We start from the raw sequence: 15,470 nt of genomic DNA, 5'->3' as shown, positions 1-15,470 counted from the left end.
CTTAAATGTGATTTGTAAAGTATCTCTTTTGATGTAGATGTATCCATTCGGATATGCACATGTATTCCTATGACTTCAAAATGAAGTTCTTTAATGCATAGCACCTCTCTAGTAGTGATGTGAAAAGCTCAGATTTCTTAGTCAAAAAGCTTCTTATGTTTTGTAGAAAACTCCAAATTGGGTGTGATGTTTCTCTGTGTACTGTCAAAGGATTTTGTTTGCTCTGGTTGTTTCAACAAGATCAATTGTCATTCAGTGGCTCTGAATTTCTGGAACACTTACCTTAATAGACCAATGACAATATTGGAAATCACAGGGATGGTTTTGACAGACTCTGCTCTGCTTACAATGAATGCTTCAGAAATAAGTTGTGCATGTAACTTCCTCCCCCCATGAACCATGGACCTTGCCGTTGGTGGGGAGGCTTGCGTGCCTCAGCGATACAGATGGCCGTACCGTAGGTGCAACCACAACGGAGGGGTATCTGTTGAGAGGCCAGACAAACGTGTGGTTCCTGAAGAGGGGCAACAGCCTTTTCAGTAGTTGCAGGGGCAACAGTCTGGATGATTGACTGATCTGGCCTTGCAACATTGACCAAAACGGCCTTGCTGTGCTGGTACTGCGAACGGCTGAAAGCAAGGGGAAACTACAGCCGTAATTTTTCCCGAGGACATGCAGCTTTACTGTATGATTAAATGATGATGGCATCCTCTTGGGTAAAATATTCCGGAGGTAAAATAGTCCCCCATTCGGATCTCCGGGCGGGGACTACTCAGGAGGATGTCGTTATCAGGAGAAAGAAAACTGGCGTTCTACGGATCGGAGCGTGGAATGTCAGATCCCTTAATCGGGCAGGTAGGTTAGAAAATTTAAAAAGGGAAATGGATACCAGAATGAGATTTTCACTCTGCAGCGGAGTGTGCGCTGATATGAAACTTCCTGGCAGATTAAAACTGTGTGCCCGACCGAGACTCGAACTCGGGACCTTTGCCTTTCGCGGGCAAGTGCTCTACCAACTGAGCTACCGAAGCACGACTCACGTCCGGTACTCACAGCTTTACTTCTGCCAGTATCCGTCTCCTACCTTCCAAACTTTACAGAAGCTCTTCTGCGAAACTTGCAGAACTAGCACTCCTGAAAGAAAGGATACTGCGGAGACATGGCTTAGCCACAGCCTGGGGGATGTTTCCAGAATGAGATTTTCACTCTGCAGCGGAGTGTGCGCTGATATGAAACTTCCTTCACTATCTGAATAATTTCTTTTATTTCATCGTACATTTCTTCAATTTCTTCATCATCTGCAGAGCTAGTTGGCATATAAACTTGTACTACTGTAGTAGGTGTGGGCTTCGTATCTATCTTGGCCACAATAATGCGTTCACTATGCTGTTTGTAGTAGCTTACCCGCATTCCTATTTTCCTATTCATTATTAAACCTACTCCTGCATTACCCCTATTTGATTTTGTGTTTATAACCCTGTAGTCACCTGACCAGAAGTCTTGTTCCTCCTGCCACCGAACTTCACTAATTCCCACTATATCTAGCTTTAACCTATCCATTTCCCTGAAACTTCCTGGCAGATTAAAACTGTGTGCCCGACCGAGACTCGAACTCGGGACCTTTGCCTTTCGCGGGCAAGTGCTCTACCAACTGAGCTACCGAAGCACGACTCACGTCCGGTACTCACAGCTTTACTTCTGCCAGTATCCGTCTCCTACCTTCCAAACTTTACAGAAGCTCTTCTGCGAAACTTGCAGAACTAGCACTCCTGAAAGAAAGGATACTGCGGAGACATGGCTTAGCCACAGCCTGGGGGATGTTTCCAGAATGAGATTTTCACTCTGCAGCGGAGTTTTAATCTGCCAGGAAGTTTCATATCAGCGCACACTCCGCTGCAGAGTGAAAATCTCATTCTGGAAACATCCCCCAGGCTGTGGCTAAGCCATGTCTCCGCAGTATCCTTTCTTTCAGGAGTGCTAGTTCTGCAAGTTTCGCAGAAGAGCTTCTGTAAAGTTTGGAAGGTAGGAGACGGATACTGGCAGAAGTAAAGCTGTGAGTACCGGACGTGAGTCGTGCTTCGGTAGCTCAGTTGGTAGAGCACTTGCCCGCGAAAGGCAAAGGTCCCGAGTTCGAGTCTCGGTCGGGCACACAGTTTTAATCTGCCAGGAAGTTTCATATCAGCGCACACTCTGCTGCAGAGTGAAAATCTCATTCTGGAAACATCCCCCAGGCTGTGGCTAAGCCATGTCTCCACAGTATCCTTTCTTTCAGGAGTGCTAGTTCTGCAAGTTTCGCAGAAGAGCTTCTGTAAAGTTTGGAAGGTAGGAGACGGATACTGGCAGAAGTAAAGCTGTGAGTACCGGACGTGAGTCGTGCTTCGGTAGCTCAGTTGGTAGAGCACTTGCCCGCGAAAGGCAAAGGTCCCGAGTTCGAGTCTCGGTCGGGCACACAGTTTTAATCTGCCAGGAAGTTTCAGGGAAATGGATAGGTTAAAGCTAGATATAGTGGGAATTAGTGAAGTTCGGTGGCAGGAGGAACAAGACTTCTGGTCAGGTGACTACAGGGTTATAAACACAAAATCAAATAGGGGTAATGCAGGAGTAGGTTTAATAATGAATAGGAAAATAGGAATGCGGGTAAGCTACTACAAACAGCATAGTGAACGCATTATTGTGGCCAAGATAGATACGAAGCCCACACCTACTACAGTAGTACAAGTTTATATGCCAACTAGCTCTGCAGATGATGAAGAAATTGAAGAAATGTACGATGAAATAAAAGAAATTATTCAGATAGTGAAGGGAGACGAAAATTTAATAGTAATGGGTGACTGGAATTCGAGTGTAGGAAAAGGGAGAGAAGGAAACATAGTAGGTGAATATGGATTGGGGCTAAGAAATGAAAGAGGAAGCCGCCTAATAGAATTTTGCACAGAGCACAACTTAATCATAGCTAACACTTGGTTCAAGAATCATGAAAGAAGGTTGTATACGTGGAAGAACCCTGGAGATACTAAAAGGTATCAGATAGATTATATAATGGTAAGACAGAGATTTAGGAACCAGGTTTTAAATTGTAAGACATTTCCAGGGGCAGATGTGGACTCTGACCACAATCTATTGGTTATGACCTGTAGATTAAAACTGAAGAAACTGCAAAAATGTGGGAATTTAAGGAGATGGGACCTGGATAAACTGAAAGAACCAGAGGTTGTACAGAGTTTCAGAGAGAGCATAAGGGAACAAATGACAGGAATAGGGGAAAGAAATACAGTAGAAGAAGAATGGGTAGCTCTGAGGGATGTAGTAGTGAAGGCAGCAGAGGATAAAGTAGGTACAAAGACGAGGGCTGCTAGAAATCCTTGGGTAACAGAAGAAATATTGAATTTAATTGATGAAAGGAGAAAATATAAAAATGCAGTAAATGAAGCAGGCAAAAAGGAATACAAACGTCTCAAAAATGAGATCGACAGGAAGTGCAAAATGGCTAAACTGGGATGGCTAGAGGACAAATGTAAGGATGTAGGGGTAAGATAGATACTGCCTACAGGAAAATTAAAGAGACCTTTGGAGAGAAGAGAACCACGTTTATGAATATCAAGAGCTCAGATGGCAGCCCAGTTCTAAGCAAAGAAGGGAAGGCAGAAAGGTGGAAGGAGTATATAGAAGGTTTATACAAGGGCGATGTACTTGAGGACAGTATTATGGAAATAGAAGAGGATGTAGATGAAGACGAAATGGGAGATACGATACTGCGTGAAGAGTTTGACAGAGCACTGAAAGACCTGAATCGAAACAAGGCCCCCGGAGTAGACAACATTCCATTAGAACTACTGACGGCCTTGGGAGAGCCAGTCATGACAAAACTCTACCAGCTGGTGAGCAAGATGTATGAGACAGGCGAAATACCCTCAGACTTCAAGAAGAATATAATAATTCCTATCCCAAAGAAAGCAGGTGCTGACAGATGTGAAAATTACCGAACTATCAGTTTAATAAGCCACGGCTGCAAAATACTAACGCGAATTCTTTACAGACGAATGGAAAAACTGGTAGATGCAGACCTCGGGGAGGATCAGTTTGGATTCCGTCGAAATGTTGGAGCACGTGAGGCAATACTGACCTTACGACTTATCTTAGAAGAAAGATTAAGAAAAGGCAAACCTACGTTTCTAGCATTTGTAGACTTAGAGAAAGCTTTTGACAATGTTGACTGGAATACTCTTTTTCAAATTCTAAAGGTGGCAGGGGTAAAATACAGGGAGCGAAAGGCTATTTATAATTTGTACAGAAACCAGATGGCAGTAATAAGAGTCGAGGGGCATGAAAGGGAAGCAGTGGTTGGGAAAGGAGTGAGACAGGGTTGTAGCCTCTCCCCGATGTTATTCAATCTGTATATTGAGCAAGCAGTAAAGGAAACAAAAGAAAAATTTGGAGTAGGTATTAAAATTCATGGAGACGAAGTAAAAACCTTTAGGTTCGCCGATGACATTGTAATTCTGTCAGAGACAGCAAAGGACTTGGAAGAGCAGTTGAACGGAATGGACAGTGTCTTGAAAGGAGGATATAAGATGAACATTAACAAAAGCAAAACGAGGATAATGGAATGTAGTCAAATTAAATCGGGTGATGCTGAGGGAATTAGATTAGGAAATGAGACACTTAAAGTAGTAAAGGAGTTTTGCTATTTAGGAAGTAAAATAACTGATGATGGTCGAAGTAGAGAGGATATAAAATGTAGACTGGCAATGGCAAGGAAAGCGTTTCTGAAGAAGAGAAATTTGTTAACATCGAATATAGATTTATGTATCAGGAAGTCGTATTTGTTTGGAGTGTAGCCATGTATGGAAGTGAAACATGGACGATAACTAGTTTGGACAAGAAGAGAATAGAAGCTTTCGAAATGTGGTGGTAGAGAAGAATACTGAAGATAAGGTGGATAGATCACGTAACTAATGAGGAGGTATTGAATAGGATTGGGGAGAAGAGAAGTTTGTGGCACAACTTGACTAGAAGAAGGGATCGGTTGGTAGGACATGTTTTGAGGCATCAAGGGATCACAAATTTAGCATTGGAGGGCAGCGTGGAGGGTAAAAATCGTAGAGGGAGACCGAGAGATGGGTACACTAAGCAGATTCAGAAGGATGTAGGTTGCAGTAGGTACTGGGAGATGAAGCAGCTTGCACAGGATAGAGTAGCATGGAGAGCTGCATCAAACCAGTCTCAGGACTGAAGACAACAACAACAACATGTAACTTCTTACCAAAAATTGTTACTTGTAGTTCATGTTATGTGTGATGTGATTATATCTGGGGTGATGCTTCAGTCCCATCCATATGTGACTGCTGTACTCTATTCAGTGATTCCTCAAGCACTATTTGCAGTCAACAGAACAATTCATTCAGGATTTGCTGTATCATTCAAAGAATGACACTAACTTCATGTCAGTGTGATGAGCATTCCTGGCAATGTGCCCGATGCCAACCTCAATTGGGTAATTGAGCTTACAAGCCAAACTGCTCATGGATTTCCCAATAATCACAATGTGATATTCTTTATGAAGATCTTTCTCCATACACATTAAATCAAGGGTGACATTGCTGAGCCCTAAATTTGGTTTAAAAATTCTAGTTACTTGGAAATCTCTGCCCAAGGAATTCTGCTCTAGTTCAGACCTTCCCCTCCCATGACTACTCCCTAGCAGAAGGAACTTTGGCATCTGATTATTACTAGCCTTAACCTTTTCCAGTAGAATTTTTCTAACCACTGCATTCCCTCCAATTCTTATTTATATTACGCAGACAAGGATTAAGGGGTTGTGGATTGTTACACAAATGTCTTTTTTTTTTTAATTAAATGCTATGTGAGGTCACTTAGCACTTTATTTTCTTTTGCACTAGTTTTTCAAGTTGCATACAGTGCTTTTGTTTATCATTCTCTATAATTTTTTTCTTTCTGATACTGCTTAAAACATTCTCCCAGCTGAAGTCAAGGCTTCCTCTTGTCTATATTGCAGTAGAAAATTGTTTCCCTTCTTCCTCCTTTCATCTTGTGTTTGCTGAAAACTATGCAATCCTTTATTTGTTTCATTTTGCATTTCAAAATACATTTTCCTATTTCATGTCCCCTCAGTGTCACACGATGATGTCTCCTTCTCTTCTTTGAATTTCTCTCATCTGGCCGACTGGCTGTCCGATTAGATTTCTTTTATAGGAAAGGTGAATCTATAGTGGTTTTCCACATTAATTTCTGTCTATTGAGAAAAGAAGATACTGTCCACTACAGCAACTTCAATCAATCCGAGTAACAATTTTTTCTGCCACTCATATGGTTGCCTTGTAAAACCATAACAACCACAGGGCTGATCAGTCCTGTCGCTCGTCCCATAAGTTTCATGTATTCCAAAATAACAATGGGTTTTGGCAACTGCACAGGCTCTTTCTTCCTATAACCAATGATCAATTGGGTCTGAGAACCAATGAATGTACTCAACATTGTCACTAAGCTCTAGCCACGGAATGAAAGACATGATTTTCATCTCACTTTAAGAGGCACATAAGTCTTATTCAGGAAGTTTTGTCTTCAAATCACATGGAAAATCCTTCCTAGAAGGTGTAAGGTTCCTAGAAGGCTGTTGGATGAAATTTCATTTTGTGTAATTAGCGAGAAAGTTAATGGGTTGTGTAGAACCCGTAGATGTGATATCCTGAAGCACTTGCACAAACTAACAATTTATGTGCTAAATTAACCACCATTCGCTTTGCAAAAGGTAAATCAGGACAAACTCTTCTTTCTGGAGTTGCCTTTCCATAATATGGAATTTGAGGAAAAACATAACCGTTTTCTGGATCACACAGACAGAAAACTCATAAACCCCACTTCATAGGCTTCCTTCGATTGTAGCACTTAAATTGAATTCTTCCTTTTAATCCTACTGTGCTCCCATCTATAGCCACATTTCTTTTTGGTATGTAAAGTTCTTTGCATTTCCTGTCAGTATGCTCACTAACATCCTTCACTTTAATCCCTCTGCTGTGTTGGAACCTCTGAGCTGTGACAGGTGGAACTAAATGCAGCATCCAAAATACTGGAAGGGAGGGGGGAGATAGAGATAAGCCAAAACATCCTTGAAGAATGGAGTTTGTGCTAGACAGTGTTCTCTGCCTTCAAATGCAAGGCAATGTTCAGTATTACACCAGGAAAGCCTCCAGTTCTTCTAATGAAACATCCCTACATGAGTGCCACATTGAGTGTGTTGTAAGCGGAGTGACTTTTCTTTATAATACATATTCACAGCATTCACAATTTCGCTAATAAGATTGTCTGTGAAGGGAGGTTGGAAATATTCAAGTTTGGATTTTGGTCAAATATTATGAAGAATGGTGAAACCTAGTTGCTTGACAGAAAAAAGAAACTTCATGAGATCACCATCACAACAAACCTTCCAGGTAATGGCAACAGATTCTGTACCTTTATCACTTTCCACTCCTTCAGTACATTATGATTCACTAGAACTTATATCCCGCAAATGGCAGAAGTTTCTTTCCGAACATTTTTATCACTAAATTTCCCTTCATCATGTCTTGAAGAAGCTACCTGGCAATATCATAATCACTTACTTGTTTTCTACTGCCCATTATGCTACCAGAAACATTTGAGTTGTCAAGTCTTCGTGCTGCCATTTGACTAGCGAATTCCAACAATGAAACGGACAGTAAGCACATTAATGGAAATATGTCATACATCATCTGACATTGGAGGCGTAGTGGATAATCATAATGTTGAACATAGTCTGACAGTTGATCCAAAAGAATTAGCTTGCACTTTTCCTCTCCTGTCAGAGCATTGCCAAACTCTTTGGGTTATTTGAGCACTTTAACCGCAGTTTCCAAAGCAGTGAAGTTGTTGGAGACATCTAGACTTAAGCTACCAGACAGATTTGAAATACATTCACATAGAGCTAGCAGGTTTGATCATAGTCCAATCATATACTGCATTCTTAATCTTACTGCTGGTAACAACAGCTCTCAACTGATGTAATTATGCCTGTGCTACTACCAGATCAACATAAAGTTTTAAAACCAATTTCTCCTTCACCAAAATCAAGGAGGAATAAGCACACCTACAACACTGCCAAAGGCTAGCCACATCTCTATCCAGGCTGATTCCTTTACCAATATCCAACATGAAAAAAAGCAGATGCACTCTTCATACTGTTGATACTTTTTCAAATCACATACCCATTCTACAATATTTTTACAGTCTTCTCCATTGCGTTAAAAGGATTATTTTATGAGAAGGGCCGTAGCCGATGAATTACTTTTCTGGAATCAATAGCTTTACTTTATTTTTCTGCAGCATGTTGAGCACCAAACCTGGCACTACTTAATGATTAACAAAACCAAACTGAGCCATAGTACAAAACTTTTATCATGCTACAGCTGGTTTCATCCTTAGGACACAACAACTGGTTTCACTGTTAGGACATCTTCAGGTTGCTGAATTGTGGTAAAGTCATGATATCAATGCTCTAGTTGTCATGTTGTTGTTGTTGTTGTTGTTGTCCTCAGTCCTGAGACTGGTTTGATGCAGCTCTCCATGCTACTCTATCCTGTGCAAGCTTCTTCATCTCCCAGTACCTACTGCAACCTACATCCTTCTGAATCTGCTTAGTGTACTCATCTCTCGGTCTCCCTCTACGATTTTTACCCTCCACACTGACCTCCAATGCTAAATTTGTGATCCCTTGATGCCTCAAAACATGTCCCACCAACCAATCCCTTCTTCTAGTCAAGTTGTGCCACAAACTTCTCTTCTCCCCAATCCTATTCAATACCTCCTCATTAGTTACGTGATCTATCTTCAGTATTCTTCTGTAGCACCACATTTCGAAAGCTTCCATTCTCTTCTTCTCCAAACTATTTATCGTCCATGTTTCACTTCCATACATGGCTACACTCCAAACAAATACTTTCAGAAACAACTTCCTGATACATAAATCTATATTCGATGTTAACAAATTACTCTTCTTCAGAAACGCTTTCCTTGCCATTGCCAGTCTACATTTTATATCCTCTCTACTTCGACCATCATCAGTTACTTTACTTCCTAAATAGCAAAATTCCTTTACTACTTTAAGTGTCTCATTTCCTAATCTAATTCCCTCAGCATCACCCGATTTAATTTGACTACATTCCATTATCCTAGTTTTGCTTTTGTTGATGTTCATCTTATATCCTCCTTTCACGACACTGTCCATTCCGTTCAACTGCTCTTCCAAGTCCTTTGCCGTCTCTGACAGAATAACAATGTCATCGGCGAACCTCAAAGTTTTTACTTCTTCTCCTTGAATTTTAATACCTACTCCAAATTTTTCTTTTGTTTCCTTTACTGCTTGCTCAATATACAGATTGAATAACATCGGGGAGAGGCTACAACCCTGTCTCACTCCTTTCCCAACCACTGCTTCCCTTTCATGCCCCTCGACTCTTATTACTGCCATCTGGTTTCTGTACAAATTATAAATAGCCTTTCGCTCCCTGTATTTTACCCCTGCCACCTTTAGAATTTGAAAAAGAGTATTCCAGTCAACATTGTCAAAAGCTTTCTCTAAGTCTACAAATGCTAGAAACGTAGGTTTGCCTTTTCTTAATCTTTCTTCTAAGATAAGTCGTAAGGTCAGTATTGCCTCACGTGCTCCAACATTTCGACGGAATCCAAACTGATCCTCCCCGAGGTCTGCATCTACCAGTTTTTCCATTCGTCTGTAAAGAATTCGCGTTAGTATTTTGCAGCCGTGGCTTATTAAACTGATAGTTCGGTAATTTTCACATCTGTCAGCACCTGCTTTCTTTGGGATAGGAATTATTATATTCTTCTTGAAGTCTGAGGGTATTTCGCCTGTCTCATACATCTTGCTCACCAGCTGGTAGAGTTTTGTCATGACTGGCTCTCCCAAGGCCGTCAGTAGTTCTAATGGAATGTTGTCTACTCCGGGGGCCTTGTTTCGACTCAGGTCTTTCAGTGCTCTGTCAAACTCTTCACGCAGTATCGTATCTCCCATTTCGTCTTCATCTACATCCTCTTCTATTTCCATAATACTGTCCTCAAGTACATCGCCCTTGTATAAACCTTCTATATACTCCTTCCACCTTTCTGCCTTCCCTTCTTTGCTTAGAACTGGGCTGCCATCTGAGCTCTTGATATTCATACACGTGGTTCTCTTCTCTCCAAAGGTCTCTTTAATTTTCCTGTAGGCAGTATCTATCTTACCCCTAGTGAGATAAGCTTCTACATCCTTACATTTGTCCTCTAGCCATGCCTGCTTAGGCATTTTGCACTTCCTGTTGATCTCATTTTTGAGCAGTTTGTATTCCTTTTTGCCTGCTTCATTTACTGCATTTTTGTATTTTCTCCTTTCATCAAATAAATTCAGTATCTCTTGTGTTACCCAAGGATTTCTAGCAGCCCTCGTCTTTTTACCTACTTTATCCTCTGCTGCCTTCACTACTTCATCCCTCAGAGCTACCCATTCTTCTTCTACTGTATTTCTTTCCCCTATTCCTGTCAATTGTTCCCTTATGCTCTCCCTGAAACTCTGTACAACCTCTGGTTCCTTCAGTTTATCCAGGTCCCATCTCCTTAAATTCCCACATTTTTGCAGTTTCTTCAGTTTTAATCTACAGGTCATAACCAATAGATTGTGGTCAGAGTCCACATCTGCCCCTGGAAATGTCTTACAATTTAAAACCTGGTTCCTAAATCTCTGTCTTACCATTATATAATCTATCTGATACCTTTTAGTATCTAGAGGGGTTCTTCCATGTATACAACCTTCTTTCATGATTCTTAAACCAAGTGTTAGCTATGATTAAGTTGTGCTCTGTGCAAAATTCTACTAGGTGGCTTCCTCTTTCATTTCTTAGCCCCAATCCATATTCACCTACTATGTTTCCTTCTCTCCCTTTTCTTACACTCGAATTCCAGTCACCCATTACTATTAAATTTTCGTCTCCCTTAACTATCTGAATAATTTCTTTTATTTCATCGTACATTTCTTCAATTTCTTTGTCATCTGCAGAGCTATTTGGCATATAAACTTGTACTACTGTAGTAGGTGTGGGCTTCGTATCTATCTTGGCCACAATAATGCGTTCACTATGCTGTTTGTAGTAGCTTACCCACATTCCTATTTTCCTATTCATTATTGAACCTACCCCTGCATTACCCCATTTGATTTTGAGTTTATAACCCTGTAGTCACCTGACTAGAAGTCTTGTTCCTCCTGCCACCGAACTTCACTAATTCCCACTATATCTAACTTTAACCTATCCATTTCCCTTTTTAAATTTTCTAACCTACCTGCCCGATTAAGGGATTTGACATTCCATGCTCCGATCTGTAGAACGCCAGTATTCTTTCTCCTGATAACGATATCCTCTTGAGTAGTCCCCACCCGTAGATCCGAATGGGGGACTATTTTACCTCCGGAATATTTTATCCAAGAGGACACCATCATCATTTAATCATACAGTAAAGCTGCATGTCCTCGGGAAAAATTACGGCTGTAGTTTCCCCTTGCTTTCAGCCGTTCGCAGTACCAGCACAGCAAGGCCTTTCGTCTTTCCTCTCCTTCCCTCTTTCCTGAAGAAGCAACCATCGGTTGCGAAAGCTAGTAATTCTGTGTGTGTGTTTGTGTGTTTTGTTCATTGTGCCTGTCTGCCGGCACTTTCCCGCTTGGTAAGTCTTGGAATCTTTGTTTTTAATATAAAATATCATATAGTATACATAAACCAGGAAAATATGAAATTACAATGCTCTCTTAACAATTCATAACAACAAATGACACCATCAACCAATCAAGGTATATTTAACAGATGTTACAATATAATACATGTGAAAGAAATGTTACGCTATACATTCGTGTTAACACAGATCTTTGAAGAAACACTAGACAATCACTGAAAAGGAAACTGTACGATAGAAATTTTTGTTATATAATTTCTTTAAAAATGGTTATGGTATCTGCTGAAATTGTACACAGCTGTAGTCTCTAACTCGTTGTACAAAACAAAGAGCTCCAATTGTTTGAGAATAACACTTTCCATAACAAAGTGAGATAACGAACAAATACTTTAATCACAATGTTATTTGTGAACGTTTTTAAAGACACTACTGTTTTATTTCTTGTATAAGAAACTTCCTCCCATATCTATATGTCATATCATCTTTTTGCTCAGTTTTACCCCACTATTAAATTTTTCATGGCACATTGTGCAAAAGGATAAGTGGCAAAAACTGACTGCTGTGGATCAAACAATATGTGAACCACTTTTAACTCATATATGTTATTGTCATGCCATGTCGTGCATCTTACTCTGAATGGATATGCATAGAAACTTCTTTATGACTTCCAAACAACTGCCATATCACTGTAACAGGTAACAACAAAAATGTTACATGATAAACCTATCAGTTCCATTATCTACTATATTTGCATCCCAGAATAGAGTAATTTGTGTTTCTTTCGTATAAGCTATCTTATGTAGTTATATGGAACAAATGCAATAGCAACCCAGAAACACAATAAAATAACAACATCAAAAGTAATATAAATCACATAAATATCAATTGAAAAAGCCAAAAAGAATTTAAAAACTGCTTGTAGGCAGTATTCTTGGCAACATTAAACTGGTTAATTGGCTACTCTCTAAATTTTTCCAAATGTTATTTCTCCACTTTTTTTAAACAGCTTTAAGACTAGTTACTCTTGTGCAATTTTCTGTTACATGAGGTGACAGCTGGCTTGAGGTGATGAGAGGCACATGTCTACATTGGAACAAAAGTAAATTGCTCCACCCAATAAAAATCTGTAAAAGGCATGTGCAAGATTGCACCAGAATAGTTTGCAACTATTTACTTATCACAGGAATCACATTTAACTTATTACATGGAATTTCAGTAATATTAAAATATGGAATACAATCAAACACAAATAAGGCTGAAGAGTGATACGCAAAAGCCATCAACAAATAAATAGAAATAATGGACACATATCAAAGGAAGAATTAACACACAGCATTTGGTTGTGTCACACAGGCATCACAGATGTCGTACGACAGATCCAATTCATCTGTGGAATGTAATGTGATGAGACAGCTCATATTCATATTACTTTTAGTCTTGTCAAAGTTATTTTTTATTTTTATCATTCTTAGATTACTTTCAAATATTATTATAAGTATATTACATATTATATCATAAGTATCACAAAATATAATTAAAGTAACAAAATTACTCCAGTGTATTTCAATCCTATACACTTCACAGAATTTTAAAATTTCTGTTCACTTGTTTTCAGTCTTTACAATCATTCTATAATATACTACCATAACAAAACATTGGGGGGGGGGGGGGGGGAACAAAAATTGGAGTTGTAGCGTGTTAAATCAATATACTTTCAGCAAAAAATGTGAACTAAAATATTCCTCTACTATGCATTTTATCAGTTCCGTTTATAGAAGAAGCAACAATGGTCTTCATATCACTGTCAGATTAAAAAAATTACATTTTATAATGTAATAATTTTTAAAATATAATTTCTGTTTTTTGAAGTGTTGTACTCAATTTGCACTTCACAAATAAATGCCACGAGTTTCAACAAATGTAAATAATAATCTCCTAGAGGGAGGTGAAATAATTTATCAAATATCTCAATGAACTGTAATACATAATGAAATCAACAGTTTTCTAGTGAAGATTTGATATTTGTGAAGGTACAAAATGTGATGCAAAATTTTTTATCCTTTGAGTAACAGACAATTTGTGTACAATACAAAGAAGTGAAAAAATTTGTTGGCTAATATTTGTGAGGCAAACTGTTCACAGAATTCTTGAATAATATATCTGAAGCGCTCATTGCACATACTAGATACATTGCACATACTAGATATCCATGGTGAAAAATATCTGTTTCAGACAATGCAAATTTCTAATACTGACTTTCCACATTTTGCCAAAAAGAGTAACGTTTTCTAGATATGCCACCCACTGAAGTCTGTTAATACAATTTCTAGCAACATTAATGAACTGTGAACAAATCAATCACTTATGCAACACAGTTTGTTATGTTCTGGGCTGAAATCAACTAACAACAGTCTAGAAATACAAACCATGCATGTAATTAGACAGCCTCAGAAATTCCACTGAGTCACATAAATGTTTAGATTTGTTCAGACAAATTGAATTCTCTTTCCTTTTTAAATTTGACTTTACTTTATTCACAATTATATCACTTTATTTCACATAAGACCACTACACAACTCACTGAGATAGGAACTTTCTGGTGGTATATTTGATGGAGGTTCATCTTCTAATAATCTATCAAGCTCCAGAGCCTTTGGTCCATCCATTGGATCAATATTTAATGCACATTGCTGAAAAAAGAAGGTGTAGAAAGTTTACAAATAAATGTGCACACTTGTTTAATAAAATCACGACAATTTTGGCAAGCCATACAGCAAAACTTAATGCCCATGCAAGCTACAAGGAAACACAGTACATGTTGCCTTTTGATTAATCACCATTTCATATTTTGAAAATTAGGCAGTTCTGTGGATTCATGGGAAAATGGATAGTGTGAGTATAGCAGGACAAGAAAATTCAGAGACATATATAAATAAGAAATCAACATAAATGTAGGCAACGAAACTTCACTGAACTGAAGTCATTCCTTTGATGAATTAAAGGCCTGTATGATCTAAAAGGATGAAATAAACAATGCAGCACAAGATGTTTTACACTGAAAAGGTAAGCCTAAAATCTTTAGTTTCAAATCAATTATACAACCAGACATGAAAAATCAATAGTCCAGGAAAAAACTTCCTCGTTAAGCAGGAAATAATATTTCTAGTTTCCTAGATGGAACAAATGTTGTTGCAAGAAATGAAAAACAAGACCTAGTGATCTCACTTAAAAGAAGAGCAAATGAACTTAATACCTTTAAGTTTCACACCATAATGACTTGACAGAAAGGTCCTAAGCCCCCAAAAATGTGAAAAGTGTTAACATTGAGATACAACATGTATGCAGGCGACTTGTAAATGTAACAAAGGGGATCATAGAGCCAAACGATTGAACATCAAATGTTTATTCAAACTTTTATCTACGTTTCGAATGATATATAGCTGTCTTCCTCAGAATAAGTAATAACTCATGTCACATATTTTGTGAAAAGAGAAATGAAGTCATAGGGCTTAGTCAACAATAAAATGATTCGTATAAATGCTGTGGCATGGCCATTTGGATTAGCCAACAGTAAAAATGATTTGCATAAAATATAAGGTAGATGTGCATCATATACACAAACAGACAACTGCGTATATGATGCACCAACCTTAGATTTTACACGCATCATTTTTACTGATGGCTACGCCATACAATTTATATGGATCATTTTATTGTTGACTAAG

At 38.8% G+C, this 15,470-nt stretch overlaps 1 protein-coding gene and 2 non-coding genes across 4 annotated transcripts in view; 2 read left to right on the top strand and 1 right to left on the bottom strand.

Moving 5' to 3' along the window:
* The first annotated feature begins 2,074 nt into the window (after positions 1 to 2,074).
* Trnas-cga (transfer RNA serine (anticodon CGA)) lies at positions 2,075 to 2,149 on the top strand. The gene has a single exon. It is a non-coding gene; the product is annotated as a tRNA-Ser (tRNA).
* Positions 2,150 to 2,374: 225 nt separating this feature from the next.
* Positions 2,375 to 2,449, top strand: Trnas-cga (transfer RNA serine (anticodon CGA)). The gene has a single exon. It is a non-coding gene; the product is annotated as a tRNA-Ser (tRNA).
* Positions 2,450 to 11,897: 9,448 nt separating this feature from the next.
* Positions 11,898 to 15,470, bottom strand: part of LOC126267533 (glutamic acid-rich protein-like) — a 477,667-nt gene continuing 474,094 nt past the window's right edge. For both annotated transcript variants that reach the window (XM_049972835.1, XM_049972834.1), the window contains exon 13: positions 11,898 to 14,435. In XM_049972835.1, coding sequence (XP_049828792.1) covers positions 14,301 to 14,435 — 135 coding nt within the window. In that variant the 3' untranslated portion in view covers positions 11,898 to 14,300. The remainder of the gene's footprint in view (positions 14,436 to 15,470) is intronic.

This window comes from Schistocerca gregaria, chromosome 4 (assembly GCF_023897955.1).
Source record: "Schistocerca gregaria isolate iqSchGreg1 chromosome 4, iqSchGreg1.2, whole genome shotgun sequence".
Taxonomy (NCBI): Eukaryota; Metazoa; Arthropoda; class Insecta; order Orthoptera; family Acrididae; genus Schistocerca; species Schistocerca gregaria.
The sequence above is the reverse complement of the archived record's forward strand: the minus strand, read 5'-3'. Positions and strand labels throughout refer to the sequence as shown.